This window comes from Falco biarmicus, chromosome 11 (genome assembly GCF_023638135.1).
Source record: "Falco biarmicus isolate bFalBia1 chromosome 11, bFalBia1.pri, whole genome shotgun sequence".
NCBI classification, from domain to species: domain Eukaryota; kingdom Metazoa; phylum Chordata; class Aves; order Falconiformes; family Falconidae; genus Falco; species Falco biarmicus.
In genome coordinates, this window is record NC_079298.1 from 14,496,385 (window position 1) to 14,523,310 (window position 26,926).

General features: G+C 64.8%; 2 protein-coding genes across 8 annotated transcripts; one reads left to right on the plus strand and one right to left on the minus strand.

Moving 5' to 3' along the window:
* Positions 1–237: 237 nt before the first annotated feature.
* SLC6A9 (solute carrier family 6 member 9) lies at positions 238–19,518 on the plus strand. Of its 6 annotated transcripts, none has more exons than XM_056355973.1 (16): positions 238–435; positions 1,898–2,031; positions 2,933–4,221; positions 4,468–4,614; positions 13,129–13,285; positions 13,449–13,580; positions 14,693–14,945; positions 15,026–15,158; positions 15,430–15,564; positions 15,645–15,748; positions 15,831–16,068; positions 16,170–16,304; positions 16,652–16,751; positions 16,990–17,090; positions 17,279–17,449; positions 17,682–19,518. In XM_056355973.1, exons 4-16 carry the CDS (start codon positions 4,585–4,587, stop codon positions 17,892–17,894), a joined length of 1,902 nt encoding a protein of 633 aa, XP_056211948.1. In that variant the 5' UTR covers positions 238–435; positions 1,898–2,031; positions 2,933–4,221; positions 4,468–4,584; the 3' UTR covers positions 17,895–19,518. The 6 variants fall into 6 exon arrangements, with proteins under 6 accessions (XP_056211948.1, XP_056211949.1, XP_056211947.1 ...); XM_056355974.1 differs by having other exon boundaries at positions 2,933–4,173; XM_056355972.1 differs by lacking the exon at positions 2,933–4,221.
* A 514-nt stretch (positions 19,519–20,032) lies between these two features.
* On the minus strand, positions 20,033–26,815 carry B4GALT2 (beta-1,4-galactosyltransferase 2). Of its 2 annotated transcripts, none has more exons than XM_056355979.1 (7): positions 26,626–26,815; positions 23,905–24,291; positions 23,308–23,543; positions 23,044–23,234; positions 22,650–22,772; positions 21,540–21,644; positions 20,033–21,377 (listed from the first exon to the last, which is right to left on the minus strand). In XM_056355979.1, the coding sequence occupies exons 2-7, from the start codon at positions 24,218–24,220 to the stop codon at positions 21,227–21,229; spliced, it is 1,122 nt and encodes a 373-aa protein (XP_056211954.1). In that variant the 5' UTR covers positions 24,221–24,291; positions 26,626–26,815; the 3' UTR covers positions 20,033–21,226. The 2 variants fall into 2 exon arrangements, with proteins under 2 accessions (XP_056211954.1, XP_056211953.1); XM_056355978.1 differs by lacking the exon at positions 26,626–26,815 and adding an exon at positions 24,938–25,085.
* Positions 26,816–26,926: the final 111 nt, after the last annotated feature.

The window sequence follows — 26,926 nt, forward strand, 5'->3', positions numbered from 1 at the left end:
GCAGCTGGATTCTGGCTCTGATACAGGATGCTGGGTGTGGGATGCTGGGTGCCAGATTTAGGCTGTGGGGTGGGGTGTGAGGCCAAGTGCAGCCGGGAACGACGGTGCTAGTGAGCAACCTGGCTCCCAGTGCTGAGCTGCCATGCATGGGTGCTGGGACGGTGTGGGAGGACGTAAGCACCCGCTAGTTTCACTGCTGCCTTCCCCTTCCTGCTGCGGGTGCCCGAAACGAAAGCAGAGTCAGCGCGTGAGCATGCTGACACCACCTTCCATCCTGCAGCCCTGTACCCTGGTGACTCTGTGGCGGTGGGGCCTGCAGTAGCTGACCCTGGGGCACCCACTGCATCGCTGCCCCAACCTCCATTCGGTCCTCTGCTGAGGGTTTCCTTAACCAGGTAGCAACCAGCAGGGACAACAGGATCTGTGAAGAGACAGGTAAAGGATGCTCCCCAAGTCGGCTGGAGCACCGCGGGGTCAGCCCTGGGATGGGGTGGAGGGCTGTGGAGGCAGAAAAAAACAGAGAGCACCCAGTGGGATGTGGGAAGGGCTGTGCTGTTGGTGCACTTAGGGCGCTGGGCTGTGTGGTGCAAGGCCCCCACTGCACCCCTGCCATGTTTCCCACAGCCAGCCTGAGGCCCGGGTGTGCAGCGCACCCTGGGAGCTGGGAGGGATCCAGGGGGCAGCGAGCAGGGCAGGGTGCCGGGGTGCAGGCAACTGTCCCGGCATGTGGGAAGCCCAGCAGGCAGAGGATGGGAGGGAAGGCAGGCCTCGGCGAGGGGCCAGGCCAGGGGCGGCCCCCGTTGCACCCGTCATGCATTACTGGAAACATCTGGCCAGGGCTGTGGGGGTGTGTGCTGGCTGCACATGCATGTGCACACATGCACGTGAGTTCAGGAGTGCGCACATGCACATATGTATTTATGGGCATGTATATATCAGTATGTGCATCCATGTACATGTACAGTCATGTTCACATGTGCATGTGTACCCATACATGTCCACACACACATGCACAGGCATTGAGGTTTGCATATGCAAGTAGATGCCCATACACACGTGTATGCCTATAGACACTGACACGTACCTTTCCATGTGTACACACATGTACACACACCCCTAAATACATAGGTATACATGTACAGACTTGCATGTATACACATGTGTATACACGTGGCAGCAATCACACTTGCTGCAGCATGCACATGCATGGACTCACACATGTGCAACAGACACATGCACACACACACATGCACACATGTACAACAGTCACACTAACCACATGCATCCTCGCTGGAGCCTGAGGGTTCATCGTGGTGCTGTGCCCTGGCAGAGTGACTCTGTGCAGGTGTTCCTCTGTGTGTGCTTGTAGGTGTGAAAACATGTATGTGTGGATGCACGTTATGCCCTGTATGAGCCTCTTTGTGACCGTATGTCCCATATATGTCCACGTGCCACGTGCCTTTGCAAGCCTGCGTATGCCCCTGGGTGTCCGTGTGCCTGTGGGCTGCATGTGGGCTGCGAGTGCCCAAGTGTGTCAAGTGCTTAGTGTGCCCGTGTGTGCCCGTGTGTGCCCATGTGTGCCGATGTGTGCCGATGCACGCCCATGCATGCAGCGTGCCGGTGTGTGCCCATATGTGCCCGTCTGTGCCATAGGTACCTGCGCTCCCACGCGTGTGCGTGGGCACCATATGTACCCCGAGTGCCCCCAGTGTGCCGTGTGCGCTCTCACGCCCCGCGGGTGCCCGCGCTGCCGGCGGTGCCCGCGCCCCCGGTGCGGGTGCGGATGCCGGAGCGGGGCGCTGGGGAGCGCGGCGCGGCGCGGGGGGCGGAGCGCGGCGGCGGGGGCGAGAGGCGGCGCCAGCCCCCACCGACCTCCAAACTTTCATTAACTCGGCAGCACCGGCGGCGTCGGCGGCTCCGGGCCTGGTACAGCATCGGCACCGGCACCAGTACCGGGCCGGGCGCAGCGTGGCGGTGCTCCCGTGGGCCCACCTGGCGCGGCGGGAGGGGCCGGGCGGCGGCATGGGCACGGTAAGGGGCGCGCATCTCCGCCGGCACCGGGTGCCCGGTCGGGCCGGCAGCCGCGGGAGTACCGGGGATGGGGGCAGCTGCCGGGGAGGGGAGGAGAGGAGAGGGGCGGGGACGGCGGCCGCGAGTGGCTCCGGAGCGGCGGGGACGGGGACATCGGGAGCGGCACCGGCAGCGCCACTGTGAGCAGCACCGGGCGCGGCCACCCGCCGGGACGGTGGCGGGAGCGGGATGCGGAGCGGTCCCGCATCTGTTGCTTTCCCGGCGCAGCGGCGCGGTACCGGCGGAGCGCAGGGGCGCGGCGCGCAGAGCAGGGCTGCCTGCCACTGCAGCTGACCCGGGGGGGCCGCGGGGACCGGGGCGGCCCGGCCCGGTGGCGGGGCGGGGGGGCTGGCGGTAATTTTCCACGGGCATGTGCCGGGGCGGGGCGGCGGAGCAGCCACCACGTGGCGGCTGATGTAACCGGGCCCCCCCCCCCGCCGTGCTGCACCGGGCGGCGGCGGCGGGGGGATGCCGGGCGGCGGGCGAGTGGCGGCGGGCGCTGCCCGGGGGGCCTGCCGCCGGTGCCGCCGCCAGGGATGGGGGGGTGGGGGGAGCAGGGCGGCGGCAGGGCGGCCCGCTACCCGCCTCCCGCGGGTACCGGGGAGACCTGACTGCGGCGGGCCCGGCGGATGCTGGCGGAGGAAATGGCCTCGCAGGTGGCAATGGCTGCGCCGGTGGCCCGGGGCACCCGCCGGGCGGGAAGGGACCGGGGTGGGGGAGCTGTATCTTGCGACCGGGCATCCGCAGCCTTCCCCTGGGTGCTTTGGGCTGCCTCTCCCGCCGAGGTGTGACACCTCAGCCAGGAGCCCCCGCGGGTGCCCAGGTGTTCCCACTTCCACGGTGCCATCCGTCCTGTCTCTAGGTCGAGCCGCCCTGCCCTCCGAGGTGTCACGGCATTCCGCAGCTCTGAGAGCCGCCCCGCAGCGCCAGTGCTTTGCATCCCCATCCCTGCCTGGCTTTCTCAGGGGATGCTGCAGCCTCAGGCATCCATGCATCCATCCCGTTGCTGCCCTGCATCTGGCTGGGCGCTTGTCTCCTTGTCAGGCTGGGAGCTGAAGCCAGCAGCGTCTATGCAGGCACACAGCTTTATCAGCGCCTGGCAGACCCCGGGGGGAGCGGTGGGCTGTCCACTTGGGCGCTCTGCCTTCCCAGGACACAGAGTGAAGCCCTGGGCTGAATTCAGGGCTGCAGGGTGGGCATAGCCGGTGATAGGTGTGTGGTGGGGAGGAGGTCTGGCCGCTGGCTCTACGCTTCTCACTCTGAGAGGTCCCTGTGCCATGTGAGCAGTCAGCCTTGTGGTAGTGATGACATCTCGGCTCCCCCTGGAAATGCAGCTGCTTCTGGGAAGGGCTTTGGCTGTGGGACGCGTTATCTGCTGACAGCAGCCTGCTTACGCTGGAGGGGCTGTGGCCAGGGCTGGGGGCTCACCCCGCATCCCCTGGCCTCCTGCCCTTTATCTCCACTGCCCGTGCTCCCTCTCCATGGTTTAAGGGCCTCGTGCCCCTCTGGTGATCACTCTAGACCCATGGCAGCCTGGGGATAGGCCCTGGGGGTGCTCGACTGCAGGTGGTGGGGGTCAGGGACTCTTGGTGGGGGTTGGGGATCCCTCCCCAGCCAGCAAGGACACCAAGTGCTAGTGTGAGATCTGCAAACATTGATGCTGTTGCACGGACAATCAAACTGGTCTTTGGCAAGAGTGGCTGTCCCTCCTGGTGAGGTCAGGCCCCCGGTGCTCCCTGAGGCTTTCAGCAGCCCCAGGCTGGGGCAGGGGTAGGGGCAGGGAAGGCAGCTGCCCGCGCCTGCACCCTGTCCAGTAGCACCTGGTGCCCGGCAGAGCCCAGCAGCTCAGCCCCCCTGCGCCGCACGTGCATGAGATGCACCGGGGCAGAAGGCAATCGTTTCCCATCTGTGTCCTGCGCGGCAGCTGAGCCCTGCGCTGGCCCCGCTCAGCGCCCAGTCCCGGCGCTGCAGTGTGTCGCAGCCACTTCAGCTCCAGCTCTCGCTGGGGCAGAGCTCGGGCCCTGCTCCTGCCCACAGCCCCTTGTTGCCCACCTGCCGGGAGGCTGACAGCCAGCTGCTTGCAAGGTCGTTTGTCTATACCCGGTAAATCTTTAACTGCTTCTTGGGAAACACCTGGGAGCCGCCGCTCATGTGAGTGCCAGGGGGTTCGTGTGAGTGCCAGGGGTTCGGAGACACTTGGAGTGGGTGGGTGGGAGAGACCACGCTGCCAGCCCACCCAGCCCCAGACCCTGCGTCTGCTGCCAGCCCCGCTCCCATGTGCCCTGCGGGCAGGTATGGGGGCCTGTCACGGCTTCCTGGTGGGAGGGGGAGGCCTGGGGCGGGGATGTGCCCACCCTACCAGTCACATCTCTCTTGGTGTCTCTCCCCTCTGCCCAGCTTGCTCTGACAGTGGATTGAAGTGCACTGGTGCTGGTGCCGCAGCCAGCGTGACGGAGAGCGGGCAGGCGAGGGACCCTGCGGTGGGCAGCCGCCGCCACACTCCAGCCTCCAGGGATGGCCGATAAGTGCAGCGAGGGGCTGCTGGTAAGTGCTGCGCTGTGGGGAGTGGGCTGGCATGGGCCACTGCCTTGGGGACCCGGAGCACCCAGTGTAGGGAGCAGGACACTGGGACGCCTGTAAGGCTTGGTGCCCCCCTGGGACCCCCAGCTGAGGTTGTGCCACCCTGATGCTCCCGCAGCACAACGACCAGCCTTGTGCCTGCAAGGCTCCCTGGGCGTGGTATCTCGCTGTACCTGGGGATGCTATCGCCCGTCTCAGGCACGCTGCCCAGCCTTATCACCTGCCCCAGCTCTCTGGGCGGGCGGCAAAGGTGGGAAAGCCCCAGCTGGGTGGCTCCTCTGCCTGCTCTCAGCATAGGGCATAGGCACCCCTCTGTGCTGGGTGCCCCCAGAGGGCTACAGTGTGGGGCTGCTTCCCCTTTGCCTCCACCCGGCAGGCTGTCCTGGACAGGGCTGGTAGGATGGTGTACGGGCAGAGCCAGGTTTTTCCAGGCACTAGTGTGATGCCCAGCCCCTCTGTACTTGCAGGCGGTGTGCTGCAGGCTGCTGTGCGCTGCTCTGCGCTCATCAGTGGCAGGAATGGCTTCAGTGCGCCGGGTGGATGTGGGATGCGCTTGGCATGTGTCCGTGTTGGAGGGCTGCAATGGCCCCGTGCTTGTGGCAGCTCTGCTGTGCAAGTGTTTGGTACTTGGGAGCCCTTGAGCTCAGGTTCCTGTGCCGGGCTGCTGTGCTGTGTTGGGCAGGTGAGCCCAGGCTGGGCTTGGCTCTTCCCTTTTTCCCAGTGGATGGGAGCTGAACCATCCGGGCCAACACAATTGTCGGGCCTCCCCTTCCCCAGGGGCTTCCTGAAATAGCTGCACGCTCCAGCCAGAGGGCTGGGAGCCAGGACTTCCCTGGGAAGCCAAGAGCCAGAGGAGCAGTGTCCTCCAGCAGGCGCTTCCAGCACACTTGCGTGTGCGTGGCTCCTTCATTTGCGTGTCCCAGCATGGCCCTGCTGGCTGTGCCTGCAGCAGGGAGCCCAGCACCCATCCTGCCTGCAACGGGCAGTGTGGAGGGTGAAGGTGGCCAGTAGAAGAGGAAGGCAGTTTTCTACAGAAGCCCTTGGCTGGGAATAGGGAGGTGCTGAGGATGTGTCCGGGCTTGATCAGGGATCTGTTATGGGGATGTGCTCCTGCATGTGTGGGGTGCTTGCCATGGCTCTGTGTGGCTGTTGTGTTCTTGACCTGGTTGGAGCAGCTGGCGTTGCACTGGGGCGAGGGCTGAGCCTGGCACCTGCAGCAGGGAGCCAGCCATGGGAGTGCCCACCTGCTGCCGGTCAATCTTTAACCTGCTTCTTGGAAGTACCTGACCAGCCCACCCCAGGGCCAGGGCACGCAGACAGGTGGGAATGGGCAGGGGACCACAGGGTCTGGCACATGCTACGCTGGCCACCCTGGCTTGGAGCCCAGTGCTTCACTATTTGCAGGGTGTAAGGACACCCCTGCACAGGGCATGGGGGATGCTGGTGTGGGGGCTGTGGGGGAAGGCAGAGGTCCCTGTGAGAGCATCCCTGCTCCTGGAGCATCCTCATTCCTGGAGCAATCCCTGCACCATAAGAAAGCCTTGGCAGGAGCTGTGGCAGGACAGGCACTAGCTGCTGAGCTGCCTGGGTCAGTGAGGAAGGGAGGTAATCTCCCTGGCCTGCCTCCAGGGCTCTGCCAGTCACCTGGTAAAGTGCAGTTCCTGCCTGTCCTCTCATCCCTGCCTGCAGGTGCAGCTCCCGCCACCGCTGCCCCCAGCCCAGCTGGGCTCCCGCAATGCAACCCCTGCCCAGGGATGTGTGTGCAATGCCTGGGGCCGCAGTGGGACTCGGGGTGCCTGCTGTGCCCTGCCTGAGGAAGGACAGGGTTTGATGGAGGCAGCAGCTGGGTGATGTGCAGCTGTGCCTCAGTTTCCCCACCTGTGGGCTGGGGCCTGCTCTTTCCCGTTGGTTTGGGTGTGACAAGGGTGCTGTGTCTTGCTTTTGCAAGCTCTGCGTTTTGTTGATGGCTCTGGGAAGCTCTGCATGCTCACTCCAAAACAACAGGCAGAAGGGTGGGCAGTGCCCCCCTACCACTCCCAAGCCCTGCAGATGCCCTGTCAGTGGGCGGCCAACGGGGTGCAGGGCAGCTCCAGGGGCTGGGTCAGTTCCTGTGTGACCAGGCAGGAGGGTCCCCGTGGCGCCACAGAGGAGTGGGAAGGGTCAGACAGCCTCTCTGTCCCTGGTCTTTAAGAACATTTTGTTTTGTTCTCCTCAGGGCACTTTGTTCAGGCTCCAGCAGTACCCGTGGCTCCTGACTCCCGGGCTGCCTTGCTGGCACGGTCGGGCAGCCTTTAGCCACGGGGCACCCCGCTCAGGTGGGCTCCTGCCATCGCCCCAGCCCAACCTGGGCAGACAATGGGGAGCCACTGCCACCGCACTGCTGGGGATTAAGGGCTGGGAAGGTGGGGGGGCCCTGCCTGTCCCAGACACCCCCAGCAGCGTGGTGCCACTGGCCAGTGGCTGCGGGCAGGGGAGCCAGTGGAGCTGCGGAAGTGGTTCTTGGCTCCAGGAGCCCTTCCTGGAATACCAAGGGGCAGTGATGGGGAGGGGGGGGAGGCAGCACAGGATTTTTCTGCCTGAATGCCCTGGGAGAATCATGTCTGCCCCGGGAGAAAGGGCTGGAGAAAGGCAGCCCTGGTGGAAGCACCTGGCTGGGGGATGGTCCCTGGGCATCACCCCTGCCCCAGGCACCCTACAGCCCTGCTCGGGGACAGGATGACAGGGGCTGGAAGACCCACAGCCACCCTCAATACACCTATTGCCTCTGCATCTCAGCCCCAGCACTGCCAGCCAGTTGGTGTGGGACTGGGATGCCAGGGGAGGTGAGGGTCCTGCTGTGGGCCCTTCATTAGCAGCAGTGTGTGCCCGTAGGGCTGGCAGTGACCTCTGCCTGCCTTCTGGCCAGGCTGCCAGTGGAGCAGCACTGTGCTCCCGTGGGCTGGCACAGGGCCTGGCATCCCTGGGATGGGACGGTGGGTCCCGTGGTGCTGTGCTCAGGCTGCTGCTAGGGGCACGGGGAGGGGGGCACTGTGCCTGGGGCAAGACATCGTGGTAGTGACATGCAGGTGGCCTAGGCAAAGTGATGTGGTCAAACTGGGCATAGAGGGTTGCTTGTGTGGGCACCTTGCAGAGTGTTGGGGCACAGAAGGTGCCTGGCCGCATGTTGGGCAGGACAGGTGGCTGAGCTGGCTGGGCAGGGCTGGAGTCACTGGCTGGCACAGCGTGGGGTGGCTCTGGCCTTGCACATGTCCCAGGGGGGTCATGCTTGGATACTGCCATCCCATGGATAGGGCATGTCCCAAGCTACTGGGTGGCCAGTGCAGGAGGGGACAGGGACAAGCACTAGGTGCTGGTGCACGAGGGGCCAAGCACCCGCCTGCACACGTGTGCTGTTCATGTGCATGCCTGCGGCCATTGCTGCCCAGACCCCAGATGGTCGCCCGAAAGCGCCGTCCTGTCCCCCCGCCCTTGGCGCACCATCACGCCTCGCTGGCGCCTTGGCCACGCTCCCCAGCCGGGGCACAGGGCTGGGAGCAGCTGGGGCACCCCGAGCCTGGCTGAGGGGCACCCTGCGCCTGCCATCCTGTGGGACGCAGCACCCCGCTGGGGTCCCACCCCTCCCTAGCAAGGGGGCGAGCAGGGAGGCTGCGGAGTGCCCGGGTGGCAGGGGGGTCATGGCACAGCCCTCCTGCCAGCCAGATGGTCCCCCGTGGGGCAGTGACCTTTCAAGGGTTGCCATGGAGACCCCATGATGTCGCCAGTGGTATGACGTCAGAGTAGTGTGGCACCAGGCTGGGGATGTGTCAGCAGGCAGGCTTGTCCCCATGCCCCCATCCGCCAGCGGGGCCATGCCTGGTCCTCACAGCCCTCAGGTGCCCAGGGTTGGGGTCAGGTGTGTGGGGCTGGGGACACTGGGGTATGGAACGGCAGGCTCCAAGGGGACGTGGCCCCCTGCCACACTCCAAACACAGGTCCCGGCCCTGGCCAGACGGGCAGCAGTGCCCGCAGGGAGGGCAGCGCTGCCCGCTGAAGCATGCGGGGCTGTGAGCAGCTGGACCCCGCTAATGAGGCCTCATTAAGCATGACAGGGCTCAGCCCGCTGTGCAGCTTGCCCTGCCTGAGCCTGCCAGGGCAGGCACCTGGCTCACGGGGGCACGGCTCGTGGTGGGGGGAAACTGAGGCATAAGGGTCCCTGGGCAGGCAGGGGTGGTGCTGGGGCAGGCAGCGTGGTGGGGTGCCGGTGCTGCGGCGGCGTGGCTGGCGAGGGGCTGAGCCTGGCTGGGAGGCAAGTGGGGAGCAGTGCCAAGCACTGGAGGCAGCGAGTGGGGGGAGGCAGGCGGGCGGCTGCTGCACCAGAGCCCAAGGTGCCAATGAAGCTAGGGACTCGCCGAGCCGGCCAGCCTGTCCCTCTGGATGGTGGCTGTGGGCAGCCGGGCCCCCTCTGGCCCCCTCAGCAGGTCAGTGGGGAGCTGAGAGCAGGGTCTCAGTCTGGGGGGCAGAGTGGGGGGGTCAGGGTGGGTGGCGGCCACGCCAGCGCTGTCACCCCCCTACCGTGGCTTTCCAAGCCCCTTTGTGCCAGCTCCGGAGTGATGGGCCTGCAGGGCAGAGCCACAGCTGCAGCTTTGTGCTGTGGGATGCTGGAGAGGCACCCCGAAGCCCCACAGCCAGGGATGTGGGGTGCTCCAGGGGATGGAGGGCACAGTGTGGCACCAACCCCCTCCATGGCCTCGGTTGTGTTGGTTGCCGGACGGTTGCGTGTTCATTAACTCTGGAACCTACTGATTGCAAGAGAGGTGCACAGCACCCCTTTGCCTTGCTCAGTGCTGCAGGGGCAGAGGCTAGCAAAGATCCCCTCCCCCCGCCCCATTTCATGGGCATCAGTCAAAGTTTGCCCTGTCCTCCCATGGCACCCCAGGGATGGGCTGGTGCTGCTGCAGATGGCTGGCAGAGCACACTCAGGGCTGTTGGTGGGGCTGGGCAGCCTCCCTGCGTTGCAGGGTGGTCGGGACTGTGTTGCACTGCTGAGGGGTCCCGGGATCTGGACATCCCCCTCAGCACTGTGTCACCCTGCCCCTGGGAGTGCCCCCATGCTGTACCTCTGCTGCACCGGGGCAGGGGCGAACACAGGGCTGGGCACCGCAGAGAGAGGGCAGGGATAGCTCGGATGTGCCGGTGGGGCTGGCAGAGCCGGGACGGGCAAGCTGGCAGGTCACGGCAGGCTCTGGTGCAGGGCTGGCACTTGTGGGCTCATTATCCCATGTGCCAGGGACAAGGAGTGCAGGACCTGATTATAGTCCCCCTCCCCAGCACCCAGAATCTGTGGACAGCCAGCAAGTGTCCCCAGGACACCCCAGTCCATGTCACTCCATCCCTGGGGACCCCTGTCCCAGGCTGGGGTTCCCCTACGCCAGGCATCTGGCACCCCAGTTCCCTGCCCTGGAAGAGCTGCTATTTTGGCAAACAATGTAATTAGCATCTATTTGTATCTTCCGTCCCTGCTTTGCCCAGCCATGACTTCATTGCCATGGATGTGGCAAAGAGCAATGACATCAGGCTGATGACATCAGGGCTGACTGGTACCCTGCATTGGCATTGCAGGAGCAGCCCTGGCACCCAGTTAGGAGGCTGGGGAAGGAACTGGGGGTCTCTCACTGGTTCGAGGGGGGGCTGGATAAGGCTGATACCCGATGGAGTGCTTCTGCTGGGCTTAAATACCTCTGTGGGGGCAGTCTGAGTGGAGGGAAGAAGAGGGGGGCACCATGCTGGAGATGCCTCCCATGGGGACATCCCCTCCCCGCATCAACTCTGCCACTGCCATGAGCTTCCCAGCCATAAATCAGGGCCCTTTCGGGTAGTGGGGGGCATCCGGGCACCCCAGCCAAGCTGTCATTGTGAGAGGCAATGCTGCTTAGCATGAGAAAGGCTCCGGTGCCAGGCAGTGTGATGGATGATGCCTGCTTTGCTTTGCTGGGCTGGGGAAGCTTTGGCCATATGGGGAGGGGGGTCCCTGGGGAAAGGGGAGAAAGGATGCCCTGGGCACCCTGAACATCTCCGAAGGTGGGTGCGGGACATCTCCAAAGGGGATGTTTGGGGTGCCCGGAACATCCTTCTTCCTCCCCCCCACGCCGCCTCCCGCTATATTTTCACTCAAGCCAGGCATCTTTTGGAGCTGCATGGGCGTATGTGCATGGAAAATGCAGGGTCTGGGAGCAGGACCGCCCTTTCCAGGGGCTTGCATCCGTGCTGGGGGGCAGCTCGCCCTTTGCAGCCCAGCTCTGTCCCATCCCCACAGCAGGGAGGGATGTTGTCTCATCTTCCTGGACACCTGGGTTCTCGGTGTGCGTCCCCCTCTTTTACCAAGTGGGGTTGGGAGGACAGTTAATGACTGTAAAGGACAGGCTGACCTTCCCAGATTTGGGGAGAGGAGGGGTGGTAGCAAGCTGATGGGTGAGCCCGCAAGTGTTTGCGCACGTGTGCATGCTTGTGCACGCATGGGCACACGTGGCTGCCCCCTTACTGGGGACAAGTGCGGCAAAGCCCAGCACTGTAGGAAAGGTGGGGGGGGGAGGGGGGGGCACAGAGGCCTGGTGCTCTCGTTGCACTGGTACCAAGCAGCTCAAGGCTGGTGTGCCCCATTGCATGGGGGCGAAGCCATGCCAGGGTCACCCGAGCAGAGGGTTAGCCCTCTGGCTTTAGGACAGGGATGAGGTCCTCTGTGGGCATCGGGGCTCCAGACTGACCCAGCGCCATGCACTGTGTCTTCCCCCCTCGACCAGACCCTTTGTCAGGGAGGCTGGAACATTGCCCCCTCTCCTGCTGGCCGTGCTGCTCATTAGGAACCTCGTTAGTGCGAGCAGCTTAATCAGAGGCTTCTCGATCGGATCAGCCTCATGGAGCGGGCAGTGTGCCCTAGTGTGGGGACAGTGCTAGTGTCCTGTCCCCCAACCCAGGGTACCCCCTCAGTCCCACTCCCACTCAGCACCCCACAGGAGACTCCCCCAGCACCCAGGGCTGCTGTGAGCTCATTTCTGACAGTCTTTGCCCACAGGCTGTGGCGTGGGCACCCTGGTACCCTGACTGGGCATGGCCAGCATGTCTTCCCTATTGCCCTGCCCAAAGCGCCCAGTGATCTGACCGCCCCCCCCATCGCCCCTCTCCCCAGCCCTGCACTCCAGCAGCCCCCCCGTGGCCCCCGGCGCGTGCAGGCCCCGCTTGTAGCAGATGGCTTTGTTTGGCAGCGCAGTGCCGGAGTCGCCGGGCATCACGTCCCGGCTGTGCCGGCCCTAATCGAATGATACGGTTAGGTGCACCGTGCCTGCTGCCTGCACCCCGCCGGCGTGAGCAGATCCAAAGCGACGGCTCCCATTTGTGGCCCGCTCGCTGACGGCATCAGCCATCGTGGGGGGCACATGGCAGGGATGCAGCGGGGGGAGCAGCGTGAGTGGGCATGGGTGTGGGCATGGGGTGTCCATGGTGGTGGAGAGACTGTCACTGTGGAGCTCCAGTGTGCTCCTAGGGCTGCCGGCACCCCATGCTGCTCCCGTAGGGTCACGGACTGACCGGCACTCCCATCCTGTGTACCCATCACCTGGCCTTGGGTGGAGAAGGCAGGGTTTGGGGTACTTGCAGCACCCCAGAAATGCCATCTGCCCTCAGCCCAACCTGCCAGAGCTCTGTAGCATCTGGGCAAAACATTAGCATGAGCCCAGGGCCATGCTGGGATGGAGCCATGGGGTGATGGGTGCCATCTCTGCTGGGGGTGATGGGTGCTTATCCCTGTTGTTGTTGTTGGCTCCGGTGTGAGCTCGCATTGTGTGGCAGCCTGCACAAAGCGCCCTTTCTTGCCCCTGTCTGACCCCCTCCCCCCAGGTCCCCTGCAGTGAGGGATGGCTGGGCACTGGGGCTGTCCCGCTTAGGGGACTCAGTTGCATGGGACCCCCTGCCCTGGTGCTGCCCTGAGTACGGTGCCCTCACTGGTGACTGAGCTGGCAGCAGGACCCCAGGGGCAGTAGGGTGCCTTTCCCAGGAGGCACCCAGCCCCCCGCCTGCTCTGGTCACTGCACCCCACTACCCATTGAGGGGGGGGCCCTGCTTCACCCCGGGGGTCCCACCATTTTCGCCCAGCCGTGGACAGCGGCCACCCAGCGGGACCTCTCTTGCTGGGCGCAGGGAGGAGGGGGCACGGGAACAGAGGCCCCTTTGTGCTCAGGCGCCCGGACCTGCTTTGTATGAGTTGCAGGCTCTTCCTTCGCTGCAGCCGGGCTCTGGGCAGAGCTATTCATCGGGGGGGGCGCTGCCACCGCTGCCCTCCCCCTCCTTGGCACTGCCTGTGCGTGGCGGGATGGGGGGGACACTGGCATGAGGGAGGGATGGGGAAGGATGCTGGGGACCACCCGGCCCCGCTTGGCGGCCGTCGCCCCTCCGATGGGGCCGGCAGGGGCGTTCCTGGTTGACGCATCCCACGGCATCTCTCCACAGAATGGTGCTGTGCCCGGGGAGCGGGGCAAGCTGGACAAGAGCGTCAAGCGTGGCAACTGGGGCAACCAGATCGAGTTTGTGCTGACCAGCGTGGGCTACGCCGTGGGGCTGGGCAACGTCTGGCGCTTCCCGTACCTCTGCTACCGCAATGGGGGAGGTGGGTGTCGGGGGAATGGGGTGCCTCAGGGCAGGGGTGGGGGTGAGTGCTCCAGCCCTGTGCAGTGCTTGTCAGCCCCAGGCTTGTGGGGTGATGCAGGGCATGGGGAGCACAGCTGTGCCCAGGGCCATTGCCCACTCACCCTCTGGTTGCTGCCCGCCAGGTGCCTTCATGTTCCCCTACTTCATCATGCTGGTGTTTTGCGGCATCCCCCTCTTCTTCATGGAGCTCTCCTTTGGGCAGTTCGCCAGCCAGGGCTGTCTTGGCGTCTGGAGGGTCAGCCCCATGTTCAAAGGTAAGGAGCTGCCTGTCCCCACCAGCAGACACCAACATGGGACACCCGCCAGCACATGGTACGGCCCCTGCACACCCTGTGTGTCCCCTGCACGCACACCTCCGGCACATCACGTGGCCCTGTGCAGGCACCTGCAGCTTGCACAGTCCTCCATATGTGTGCATTGCACATGTATCACTGCCTGTATGGCACAGGGCCCGTGCGCATGCCCACTCCAGGCTGCATTCCCTTGCACACAGCTCGCCTGGCATCCCCCTGCACGCATTACACATGTCCCTTCACACGCAATGCATCTCCTGCGCATACCCAGCCCTGCACTGGCATCCGCTGCAGGCATTACACACACATCCCTGCTCAGGCCACACGTGTCCCCAGTGTGTCACTCTTGCAGAGTCCAGTCAGGCCCCCTGAACAGGCTGTGGGCACCCATGGCCTCTCTGGCTGTGGGCACGCTCCTGTGGTCCTCTCCCTGCGCTATAGGGTGCTGTGCCCACATGCGTGCTGTCCATGCTCAGAGCTTGCCCTGCCATGGCTGGACTGTGCTGCTGGTGCACCACCCGGCACATCGGTGTGCTCCCATGCTGCTGGCTGCTCTGGCACATGCCTGCGTGCTGCCTTCTGGGTGATGTGTTCACATCACAGCTGAGTGGGGGCAGCTCATGCACATGCTTCTGTGTGCTCTGCACCATGGTGTGCTCAGCCTAGGGGTGCATTTCCCCTGTGCTTGTGTCACCTCTGTCACATGCCACCAGGTAGCTGCAGCCCTAAAGTCACCATAGCCAGGAGAGACCCCCACCCAGTGGTTTTCTAGGGCTGCAGCCCCTAGGAGTTTGCCTGCAGCCTTGCAGGCCATGCATCCCCTGCGCATTGCCACATGTCCCAGGGGACCCTCAGCATGACCAGGCTTGCTTGGAGGTGAGGATCCCATGCATAGTGGTCCCCAGCCCAGTGCCACAGCCAGGACCCAAGCCACAGAGCGGCTGCAAGGCTGCTGCTGGCAGTGCCGCATGCTGCCTGCCCCCGCTGTGCCAACGCCAGAACCCCCTGTGCTGCGTGCCATGCCCCTGCCGTGCCGCACCATGCCGCTCACCGCTCCCTGGTGCTGTTCCCAGGCGTGGGCTACGGGATGATGGTGGTGTCCACATACATCGGGATCTACTACAACGTGGTGATCTGTATTGCCTTCTACTACTTCTTTGTGTCCATGACGCGCGTGCTGCCCTGGACATACTGCAGCAACGCCTGGAACACGCCCGACTGCGTGGGGGTGCTGGACGGGAACCTCTCCAGCCGCGCCGCCCTCAACCTCACCCGCCTCCTCAACACCACCCAGAAGCGCACCAGCCCCAGCGAGGAGTACTGGAGGTACTGGGGATGGGACGTGGGACAGGTGAGGGGATGGTGGCAGGGTCCCGCTGACATCCACCGTCCCCCTCCCCATGCAGGAGGTACGTGCTGGACCTGTCGGATGACATCGGGAACCTGGGCGAGGTGCGGCTGCCCCTGCTGGGCTGCCTCGGCGTCTCCTGGGTCGTGGTCTTCCTCTGCCTCATCAAGGGTGTCAAGTCCTCTGGGAAGGTACCCACGTGCACCCCGCCCCCCGGCTGTGGTGGCCATGACCCTCCCCTATTGGGAATGTCGCTCCCACTGTGGACATGGCCCCACTGCTTCTGGGCACAGCCCCTCCTAGCCCGCCGCCCTGTGCATGCTCCCCACTCCGGGGACCCACTCAGGACCATAACCCCTCCCCTGGCCCGTAGCCCCTCCCCCAGTCCACAGTCATGCCCCTTTCAGACCACGCCCTTTGTCCCCTCCCCCGGCCCCCCACCACTGAGGTGTCACCCCACAGGTGGTGTACTTCACGGCCACCTTCCCCTACGTGGTGCTCACCATCCTCTTCGTGCGCGGCATCACGCTGGAGGGGGCCCTCACCGGCATCATGTACTACCTGACGCCCCAGTGGGACAAGATCCTCAACGCCAAGGTGAGCGGGGACAGCGGGTGGTGGGTGGCCAGGAAGGAGCAGGGCTGCAGGGCACAGGGCTGACCACCCCACTGCTGCAGGTGTGGGGTGATGCGGCCTCACAGATCTTCTACTCGCTGGGCTGCGCCTGGGGTGGTCTCATCACCATGGCCTCCTACAACAAGTTCCACAACAACTGCTACCGGTGAGTGCCCTACCACGGCCCGCCACCCCAGCCCCCTGCTGCCTCTCAGGCCTACAGACAGCCCTGACCCCTCTCCCTGCAGGGACAGCATCATCATCAGCATCACCAACTGCGCCACCAGCGTCTACGCCGGCTTTGTCATCTTCTCCATCCTGGGCTTCATGGCCAACCACCTGGGCGTGGATGTCTCCAAGGTGGCTGACCATGGCCCTGGCCTGGCCTTTGTTGCCTACCCCGAAGCCCTCACGTTGCTCCCCATCTCACCCCTCTGGTCCATCCTTTTCTTCTTCATGCTCATCCTCCTGGGGCTGGGTACACAGGTAGGTCGTGGTGGGGCAGCATGGTAGCACCAGTGCGTTGGGATGGGGTGGCATGGTGGGGCCAAGGCGGTGACATCCTGCCCCCTCTGTCCCACGCACAGTTCTGCCTGCTGGAGACACTGGTCACAGCCATCGTGGACGAGGTGGGCAACGAGTGGATCATCCGCAGGAAGACCTTTGTGACGCTGGGGGTGGCTGTGGCAGGCTTCCTGCTGGGCATCCCGCTCACCACGCAGGTAGGTGACCATAGGACTGTGGTGACAGGGTGTGATTGCCATGGCAGCCTTGCTTTGCTGACACCACCAGCTGTATCCATTGTTGCCATGGTGGTGGTAACACCCAGTGCCTGGTGTTGCCATGCCAACCCTGGTGACAGCATCCAGACTAAGCAATGGTATCTGGTATCTGTATCCGGACTAAGTGTCACCATGCTGACCCTGGCATCGGGTGCTGCCATGCCAACCATGGTGGTGGGATCCGGGCTGTGTGTTGCCATGCCAGCCCTGGCAGCGTGGCTGTGCCGTTGCTCTGCCGATGGCAGCGGTACAGCTGAGGCAGCTGTGTCAATGGGTGCCTCTTGCAGGCGGGCATCTACTGGCTCCTGCTGATGGACAACTACGCCGCCAGCTTCTCCCTGGTCATCATCTCCTGCATCATGTGCGTGGCCATCATGTACATCTACGGTAGGTGCAACTGCCTACGGCCAGTTGGCCAGCAGGGCTGCCCCTGCCAACTGGTGGGCTAACTTCTAGCTAGTCATTGTCTTGCTGTGGGGTAACTGGCAAGGCCATTGGCCAGTTGGGCAGCTCTGACCTGGTGGATCCCACCACCTGGGTCTGGAGCTGGTGCTGGGCAGGGGTGGGAGGGGGCTTGGGGTCCCAGCCCAGCAATGCAGGGGCTGATAGTCACTTGTTCCCCCAGGGCACCACAACTACTTCAAGGACATTGAGATGATGCTGGGCTTCCCACCCCCGCTCTTCTTCCAGATCTGCTGGCGCTTCATCTCGCCCGCCATCATCTTTGTGAGCATCGTGACCATGGGGCACAGGGCCATGGGAGAAGGGGGCTGGGAGCCTACCTGGTCACCCCACATACCCACCCTGGGGAGGATGCAGGGGAGCGGCAGGGATGGGGCAGAGCAGGGTGATTGTGGAGGGCACAGAGCAGGCTGGCTGCTCCCCACTGGCTGATCCTGCCTGTCCCTCCCCAGTTCATCCTGGTCTTCACAGTGATCCAGTACCGGCCCATCTCCTACAACGATTACGTCTACCCCACCTGGGCCATCAGCATCGGCTTCCTCATGGCACTCTCCTCCGTCATCTGCATCCCCATCTACGCCATCTACAAAGTGTGCTGCTCCGAGGGGGACACGCTGCTGGAGGTGGGTGGCTAGGGGCTAGACCGCCTTGTTCGTGTCCCACCTGGAGCTGCCTGCAAGGCTGTCCCCAACCCCACCGGAGCTGTCAGCACCCCGCAGCGGCTGTGTGCAGGCAGCATCCATGGGGCACCCCCGCCTCTGGGTACCCTGGGAGCCACTGGCATGTTGGGGCAGGCTGGGGTGGCGGAACATGGTGGGTGCTAACCCTGTCCCCATCCTCTCCCTCTCTCTCTAGCGCTTGAAAAACGCTACCAAGGCAAGCAAGGACTGGGGCCCAGCACTGGTAGAGCACCGCAGCGGGCGCTACGCCCCGGCGTTCAGCCCCTCCACCGAGTCCCATCTGGAGGTGCAGCCCCTGCAGCCAGAGAAGGGTCGGAGCGAGGCAGCGGCTGCCTCCCCCGTGCAGGGCAGCAACGGCTCAGCCCACAGCCAGGACTCCAGACTGTGACCCCCTGCCGTCCCCGCACCCCCTCTAACCCCTCCCGCGCGGTGACACTTTCGCACCTTCCGCTGGCGGAGCCTGGCTCCGGGCTGCACCGGACCGCAGGGGGCTCTCAGCGCCTGACCCCGAGACCCCCCACGTCCTTGCCGGTTAACCCCCCCCTGCCCCCCCCGTGGCGTTCGTTAACCCTCATGTTTACGGTAACCTTTGTGCGCGACGCTGGGACAAGAGAGGAGGGGGCACAGCCCCAGGAGGGCCGGGAGCCAGAGGCACTTTGCGGGGGCCCTGCCCCAGGGGGATGCACAGGATGGGGGGCAGGATGCCCCCTGGCTCCCAGCCCCCTCACAGCCAGGCAGCCTGCCCCACCGTGGGGCACAGTCCTGGCCCACCCGTGGGGAGGGCGTGGGGTGGGACCAGGGCTGGGGCATGCCAGGGCTGCCCGTGGCCGCCCCAAGCTGTGTGTGCACAGGGCCGTCGTGGCAGGGTTTGGCACCGCAGGACCCCCAGCCCACGTGGGCACCCACTGTGGCTCAGAGCCTGCAGGGTCCCACGGGTGGCCGTGCCAAGCACCAGGCCAGCAGAGGGAGACGGGGGCAAGCACAGTGTCCGCATGGGCAGCGGGATCCCATGGTACAAGACACGAGCACTTAGAGCACAGGTGTGCGTGCATGTGTGTGTCCCTTACCCATAGATGCGGTATGGGCATGCATGTCACGTACACGGGCACACATGGGCACACATGCACGGTACCCCAGGGCTGTGCAAGGTGGTGAGCTGGTGTGCCTCCTCCATGCATCACTCCACCCCCACGGCCCCGTTGAGGGGCTGTGGGTGCCACCTTGGGGGCCAGGCATTAACCTGCTAAGCTGGGCACAGCCACATGCAGCGTGGGCACAGTTTAGTGCTCCTGCCTGCCCCATGGCAGGGCAGGAGGCTGGGGAGTACTTCAGCCTGGCTCGGGGGGGTGATGGGCCAAGGCCATGGTCCAGCTCTCCCCAGCAGCCCCGGCACGGGCAAGGGGGACCTTCCATGGTGCTAAGGGGGAGCAGGATGGACTGCCCCCCTGCCCCCCTGCAGCTGCTGCTAGCAAGAAGTACCAGCGGAGACACGGAGGGCTGCACCAGCCTACTTGCTCCAAGCCATCAGGGGATGCTCGGTCTCCAACCAGTATTAGTGGAGCAGGATGCACTGGCAAAGGCCAGGCAACTTTAAATGTCTTCCAGCTCCAACCAAAGGGCTTGGAGCTCTTGATTTAGGGTGGCCGGGGTGAGACCCTTCCCACTCTGCTGCCCCCCCTCCCAGCCAGTGCTCTGCACTCCCTATGCCACAGCCTTGAGGCTGACACAGGGGCACAGCGCGGCTTGGTACGGTGGCTGGAGGCAGTGGGCACTGAGCCCTGGCAGGATGTTCCAGCTCCCCTGTTCCCGTCCCGAGCCCCCCGCCGTGCCGTGGCGAGGGGCGCAGGTTCCCGCATGGTGCCCGTGCCCTGCCCCACGTGTCACGCCGCTACTCTTCACCTCTAATTGTTAGCAATAACGCACGCGTCCCTGGGCAGCACTGCCTGTGCCAGTGTCTCTCCCGGTGTAGAGTTCTAAAGTATCCTAGATTTTAATGAGATTTATATTCCTGAGGCTGTGTCCCACTGTGCCCTTCTTTGGGGACCCTGGTGGGGGTGCGGGTTGGAGAGTGGGGGGACCATGTCCCATGGGTGCAGCCTTTTTCCCCTTGCATGCCCTGCACTGACACTGAGCAGCCAGACTGGGCAAGGGGGAATGCTCCCTTGGACCTACAAAACCAGCTGGAGTTAAGGCATAAGGTGGGGGACAGGGGCCTGTCCCTGCTGGGGGAGAGCATTGTCCCCAAGGGCAGGGAGGTGCAGCAAGCATCCATGGCATGGTGACAGCAGCCAGCTTTGCCCCATGCGTGCCCTGGGCACCTTGCGGGGCAGGGATGCCCCAGTGCTGCTCCATGGCTGGGTGAGCTGGAAAGGCTCCAGGGCTGAGCAGAGCAGGGGGGCTTTGCCTCCCAGCCCCCAGTTAGAGCTGGCAGACAGCGTTGCCCCCCAGACCCCTTCCCACTAGATGCTGAAATTGCTCCATCTCATGGTGATTCCCCGCCCCCTCCCCAGCCCTACAAACCCTGCAAACTTTTGAAACTTTTATTAAATACAAAACCCCCGGTCTCTACGACCGAACGCTGCATTCAACGTACGCTGAAAAAAAGGGTCAGACATTCAAATGTACAAAAGTCGCCGGTGCCCCCCCACCCTGGCGTGCTGCCCCGCTTGCAACCCCACTGCTGCCGGCCCCCTGCGGGGTGCGGGGTGCCGGGCCTTCTTGTCCCATGGAGGGGCACAGGGCACCTGCCCTGCACGGCCCCGGCCTCTCCTGCCTGCAGTCCCCCTGCCCCAGGCTTGGAGGAGGGGAGCCAGAGAAGGGGGAGACCCCAGTGGCCCCCAAACCGCCTGTGGGGCACCCACTGCTGGAGGGAGCTGTGGGGCAGCGCACCCCCCCATGCCAGCCACCACCAAGAGGGGCTGGGGGGGTTCAAATGAGTCCCACCCTCCCACAAAACGGGGAGGGCAGGTGAGGGCAGCCACCGGCGGGGGCTGCACACGCACACAGCATCTGCCTTTGGGGAGGGGGGACAGAATACGGCTTCCCCCCACCAGCCCTGGGGAAACTGAGGCACAGCGAGGGGCATTCGCTAACCAGAGGTCTCTGTTTGGCAGAGCTGAGGCAGAGCCCGGCTCTAAGCACCAGACTAAAGCAGAGGAAGACAGCGAGCCACGTCTGTGTGCCCAGCAGCACAGGCAGCGCCTGGCCCGGGTGGCAACCTCACCCCGACCCTGCCTGCTCAGGGGGGCCCAGGCTGCTCCCACCCCGGCTGGGGCAGCAGCGGCTCCAGCACTGGTGAAGGGGGAAGCCTGCACCCCGCTTCTCACAGCGCTGGTGGGGACCCGCCAGCTCTCCAGAGCAGCGGGATCTCACCCTCCCCACCTGGGGTGCAGGCAGGAGCTGGCATGGGCAGGGGGCTCCTTGCCAGGGCTGGGGCTGCCCCCTCCCTCTGTGCCAGGAGCCGCACGCTGGGCAGCCGGGCTCGTCCGCCAACACACTGAGTATGGGGCGGGGGTCCTGCAAACACACTCATGGGGACAGGGAGGGGACAGAGAAATCCTGGGCACCGAGGGCCCGGCTGGGGGTGGCCGTCTCCAGAAGGCAGCAGAGTAGGCAGAAAACATCCCCAGCCAGTCCTGGCTCTCAAGCCGGGGCAAACACGGTGCCCAGCCAGCCCGGCCACAGAGCCGGCTCCTGGCGGCTCTGCCGGCGGCACAAGCGCTAGCCCCGGGCCAGGCGCGGGGGTGGCCGGCCGATCTCCACCGTGATGTTGGTGTACATGGGCTGGCGCGAGACCTCCACCAGCCGGTACTGCAGCGAGCTGATCCCATCCCGCTTCATCGTCATTTTGGTGTTCTGGATCTTAGTGAATCTGGTGGAAAGGGGAGCGCGATGAGGCGGGGAGGGGGGTGCTTGCCATGGTGCCAGCGGTGCTGGACCTCCGTGGGGGTGCGCAGAGTAGGGGAGCTGGTAGCCAGAGGCATCCCAGCGACTGCCTGGCATCCCGGCTGGCCAGGCCCCTGCACTCACTCACCTCTGCGGGTTGGGCTCGTTGTGTTTGTCACGTTCGTGCTTGATCATGCGGTACCTCCCGATGCGGATGTCGGGCCTCGACACCTTCATGCCGTTCAGGGAGATGCTGGGGGGTAGGAGCAGGGGGAATCAGTGTGGGACATTCCCTGGCTCGGAGACCTCCAGGGTCATGCCCCAGGCCAAATAAACCTGCCCCTTGTTAAACAGGGCCATGCCAAGCCAAGATGAGCAAAGCCAGGTCACGGCGAGGCCGGTGCCATGACTGAGGGTGCTGGGTGCCCCAAGCACCGCTCCCGTCCAGAGGCCTCCAGCTCCAAGGGCCGGCAGCTGCGGTCAGCCCCGTGCTGAGCCCACGCCGACAGCCGTCCCCCCCTCCACAGCCCCTGCCCTTTACATTCTCCAAATGCCGGTGCTGGGCCCTTCCCTCTGGGCCCTCCCCACAAATTAAGGGCTGCCTGAAGCTCTCTCCCAGAGCTCCACATGCTGCTTGTTCCCCACCCTGAGCCCACCTTGCATGGAAATCGCAACTGTGTCACCCCTGCCCATGCGAGGGGCGTTTTGCTCGCCTGGCCATTACGGGCTGGCTGTGTGCCACCAGCTGTGGCAGTGCCGTGGGGAAACCCGCAGGAGATGAGGTGGCAACTCTCCAGCTCCGGCACCCAACGCACCCAAGGTGGGGTGCCTGCGGGGGGGTTCGCCCCGGTGCTGCACGCAGCTGTGCTGCGGCCTGCCGGCTGCTGGCCGAAATGCCTGTTCGGCTCAGCCGCCATCGAGACGCTTCCAAGTTTAGCATCCTGGCCCTGGCCTGGAGCGGAGCCCGCAGGCACACCGCCCCGGCACAGCTCCTACCACCGCCCGAGGGGGCCGGGCCCCACCATGCTGTGGAGGGGGCTCAGCCATGAGGAAAGCATGTGGGTGCCCCACGGCCCCGTGAAGGTCACCAGCCCTCGAGGCAGAGGGTAATTAAATCCCTCCTCCAGTGTGGCGTGCCCCATGCACGTCCCTTGCAAAACGGGGAGTCCTGGCGCTGGTGAGGGCGGCAGGTTGGGGCTCAGCGGGGAGCCCCCAGCACACCCCAGCCAGAAAGGGCTGGCAAGGGGTTAGCACCTACCGGTTAAAGATGTCATCGTCCTCTCCTCCCCAGCCCCAGTATTCATTGGGAAAGCCGTTGATCTTCAGGAACTGGGACTTGCTCAGCCCAGAGACGCCTCCGAAGTAGCCAGCATAGGGCAGCCTGCAGGTTGAATGCAAACAGTTCATCCCCAGGGACAGGCCAGGATGGGGGTCAGCCCCATGGGGACCTCCAGGGACAAGCACCAGCCCTCCCCCGTGTCACCCTCCCACTCAGGGCTCTGTGCCCTCTTCCCATCCCACGTCCACAATCCCAACCAGCAACCCCATGCCTGTTCCAGGTGAAAACTGAGATTGGTGGCCCCAGTGTCATCCTGGCAAGGCCACCTCAGCCCTGCTGGGGTGGAAACACTGCGGCACCCCAGGGCACACACCTGAACCCAAACTTGTCCATGCCAACGGCAAAGTGCCGCGGCTGCTCGTAGCAGCGATAGAGGTTGCGGTCGTCCATGGGGATGAGGTCCACATCACTGAAAATGAAGCAGTCATACTCCTCATCGTCCTTGAGAGCCTCCAGGAACCCCACGTTGAGCAGCTTGGCCCGGTTGAAGGTGTCCTCACCAAACTGCAGGGCAGAGCTCAGTGATACCCACCAGCCCACCCCAGCCCCACCACCCCATCGCCCTCGCCCCTCTCACCTGGTTGATGATGTAGATGCCATAAGCCACCTTCTGCCGGCGCAGGATGGGATGCAGGTAGTGCAGCCAGTACTTGAGGTGGTGCTCACGGTGCCGGAAGGGGATGAGGATGGCCACCTTCTGCCGGGGCAGGCAGTCCGGAGGGGTGTACTTGCCACCCTGGCGCACATCGGGGTTCTCCCGCTGCACCCGCTCCATGCTCATGGGAGAGCTGAACTCAATGAGCAGGCGCCCGACTGCAAGAGGGAGGGCAGGATGATGCCCGCAGGACAGGACATGGTCAGGGTCATGGTCACCCGCAGCAGAGCAAACAGTGAGGGGGACCTGCAAGGGGGACCGGCACTACCGAGGGCAGAGGACACCCAAAACCTTTCCCAAACAGTGCAGAGAGACTGGGCAAGCTGCTAATAAAACCCAAAACCAGCTATCCTGGTACCAGTTCCAGGCTGGAGTTTCTCCACTGCTCCGCCCCTGGGACCGCTGGGAAGCTATGCCTAGAGCCCAGGGGGCAAGGACGCCACCCATGGGCACCCACTTCAGCCCCACACTTGGAGCCAGAGCCCAACTCCCTCCCTATGCTCACCCCACACTTCTCACCTAACCCAGGAGGTGTCTCCTGGCAGGGCTGCAAGGGCTTCTCAGTGGCGGACTGGTTGGTGCTGGGCTTTGCGCTGGGGGACGGGGCTTCAGCACCAGCTGGCCCGTAGCTGGGGACGGTGCTGTTGGGGCGGGAGGAGTTGGAGAAAGGGTGGGCGCGCGAGGCGTTCCTGGCATTGAAGCGGCTGAAGAAGTCCAGGTGCTGCGCATAGACGTCGAAGTAGAGGATCATGATGATGACGAAGTGGAGCAGGCAGAGCAGCAGCACGGCCTTGCAAATCCTTTCCAGGGTCACCCCCAAGAGCAGCCTGGTCATCTTCCGGGCATGAGCAGGCAGACATGTGCGCTCAGCGGGGCAGGGAGGCGGCTCCAGCCACGGTCCCAATCCTACCGAGACACCCCATGTTCAGGACAGTCCCAGCCTGAGCCCCCAACCCCAGCTTGAACGACACTAGGGCAGTGGAAGCAGCACAGGCCTGATGCAGAGGTGATGGGCTCACAGGTTAGTATGCCAGAGAGCACCCTGGGGGGGATGCTGTGCTTGGACCCCTCCTCTGAAGGCACAGCCATAAAGACACAAGATGACCCCAGCCCCACGCAGCAAGTCTCCTCCCTGCTTCCCAAGGCCAAGCCCAGGCCAGATCCACTCCTCATCCCCTCCAGCAGGGGATGGGGATACCCCGACAGGTGCCACAGAGAGCCTCTGTGGAGGCTGGGCCCTTGGAGAAGGTCACGCTTTCCAAAAACGCAGCCAGCCTGGGATGTCCCAAGGGTGCCGTGGGTGTCGCCACCAGCCACCCCTTTTGGAGGCACCCTATTTCCCTGCTCCCCATACCCCAAACCCCCACCCCCAGTGCTGCCACCCCAGCAGCGGCACCGAAGCGGGGCCGGCAGCAAATGCCTTGCCAGCGGGGCCCTCCTCGGAGCAGCCAGCGGGGCGAGCAGCAGCATGGCAAACACTGAGCCAAGCCGAGTGGGACGTCCCAGCCCCTGGGGTGGGGGTCCCTGCCATGTCCAGGGGGGTCCAGCTTACAGCCAGCAGTGTGGGTCCTCTCTCCTCCTGCTGCTGGTGGTGAGGCCCCGGGACGCTGGGAGCTGCTGGGAGCCAGGGTCCCCTTATCTCCCACATGACACCTGGAGCTGGGCCAGAGCCCTGCTGGGAAGGCAGCCGGGAGAGTCACTGGAGGGCCCCAGCTGAGCCAAACCGTGTCTGGCCCTTCCCAGCCCCGCCACTGTCGGGCTCGGGCCACAGCATGGCTGGGCACTCCAGTTCCTGCCCTGGTCCCTGCCCCAGTCCCCGCTCTCAGGGAAGTTGCTTGGACAAGACAAGGCAAATGCAAGGGACAGGCACAGGGGTTCACAAGGTCTCAGAGACCCAGGGACAGGCCGGTGCCACTGCAGGAATCCTGGGGGGCGTTCCAGCGGCCTGGGAGCTGCGGCAGGACCCCCCAGCCGGAGCGCAGCTAGGACCTGAGGGTGCTGGCAACCAGCCCAGGGCCTGGGGCCAGCCCACCAGCAGCTGCCAGCCCTGGCCAGTGGGGCCCCCCGGGGAGCTGCAGGGCGAGCGGCAGTGACAGCAGCACGGGCTGGGAGCAGGGATCGGAGCAGAGGTGCGAAGCAGGACCCCCTGCCCAACTCTGCTCCAGCTGCCCTCTCGCAGCCGCAGGGCTGTCCCTGGCAGGCAGCGGGGTGCTGGCAGGAGCCCACTGGCTGGCAGGCAGGGAGGTGCTTGAAAAGGCTCCGAGCCCAGCACCCCAAATGCGTCCACCCTCTCTCTCTGTAGGATGTGGAGCGGGGTTCCCGTGGGCAGGGGTCTCCTGGCACATACCAGCACCCCAACCCTTCATCCAGGTTTTTTCTAGAAAGTCGCCCTCTGGAGAAAAGCCAGCTTTGCCATTATCTCCCAAACCTTCTCACAGTCACAGCGCCCTGTCACCCAGCACAGCCCTTGACACAGGGACCTATCTGCCCCCCCCCCCAGCGCCTGCCAGAAACCCTCCCCAAAAACCCTCGCAGCAGGCAGCACATGGAGCAGTGGCGTCTGAACAGCCAGGCAGGGAGGTGCTAGGGCGGAATAAGAGCGGGTTGTAGGGACCCTTTAGCAGGGCAGTCCACGAGGCAAGTAGAGAGTGATGCTCAACGGGAACAAAAGCGAAGCACTCCATGAACGGCGGCCACAGGATCTCATGAACATGAGTGGGCTTAAAAACACGCGCTAAGCAGGGGGCTATGAAACATGATGTCATCTGCCCCCATCGCAGCGTCTTTGCAGGGTGCAAGAGGCCGAAAGCAACCCGGGGTTGGGGAGCTGGTCCCCAGGGATTCACCCCGGCGCGGTGTGTGCCATAGGGCTGGTGATGCTTGTTTTGGAGGGGATCCATGGTCCTCCCTATGAGCTCCATCCTTCCCGCAGGACATCCCTGGGCTGGGAGAAGGGAGGTGCAGGGACAACTGATGGCCCCGGTGCCACCAAAGGTGGCCTCCTCCCGGCCATAAAGCTGGGCGAAGGGGTGCATGCAACACCCCCACCCCCCCACCCCACCCCCATTTTTCCCAGTCACCAACACACACACAAACTTATTAAAAAACGAGAAACAACCTCAAAAAGAGGCTTCTTCCAGAGCCGGGGCGGTACCACCCCTAAGTGACCGGGATCACATCCCCCGGTGGCATCCCGGGCCTCCCCCACCCGGCCAGGCCTGTCCGCGCCGCTCCACTCACCGCGGCCTCGGGGCTGCCGCGCCGCCCCGGCGCCGGTCAGCGGCCCCCGCCGCCGCTTCCTTCTCCTCCTCTTCCTTCTCTTCCTCCTCCAGCCCCGGCCGCCGGCCCGCGGGCTCCCATGCCCGGGGCTGCGGGGGGCCCTGCCGGCCGGGCCGCCGCACCGCCGAGAGCCGCAGGGAGACGGGGCCGCGCCCGCACGCCGGCTCCGCCCGCCGCCGCACCGGGCGGGGCCGCCGCCACCGCCCGCCCCGCGCCCCGGGACCGCGCCGCCGCCGGGCCGGGGCAGCCCCGCGGGGACCGG

Excerpts from the sequence above, each read along its gene's own strand:
- SLC6A9 (XM_056355973.1), top strand. The coding sequence starts at position 4,585 with ATGGCCGATAAGTGCAGCGAGGGGCTGCTG. Across the intron at positions 14,946-15,025 it reads CCCAGCGAGGAGTACTGGAG|GAGGTACGTGCTGGACCTGT; the intron begins GTACTGGGGATG and ends CTCCCCATGCAG. Across the intron at positions 17,450-17,681 it reads AGGGGGACACGCTGCTGGAG|CGCTTGAAAAACGCTACCAA; the intron begins GTGGGTGGCTAG and ends CTCTCTCTCTAG.
- B4GALT2 (XM_056355979.1), bottom strand. The coding sequence starts at position 24,220 with ATGACCAGGCTGCTCTTGGGGGTGACCCTGGAAAGGATTTGCAAGGCC. Across the intron at positions 22,773-23,043 it reads ATGGACAAGTTTGGGTTCAG|GCTGCCCTATGCTGGCTACT; the intron begins GTGTGTGCCCTG and ends TTCAACCTGCAG. Across the intron at positions 21,645-22,649 it reads GACGATGACATCTTTAACCG|CATCTCCCTGAACGGCATGA; the intron begins GTAGGTGCTAAC and ends CCTACCCCCCAG.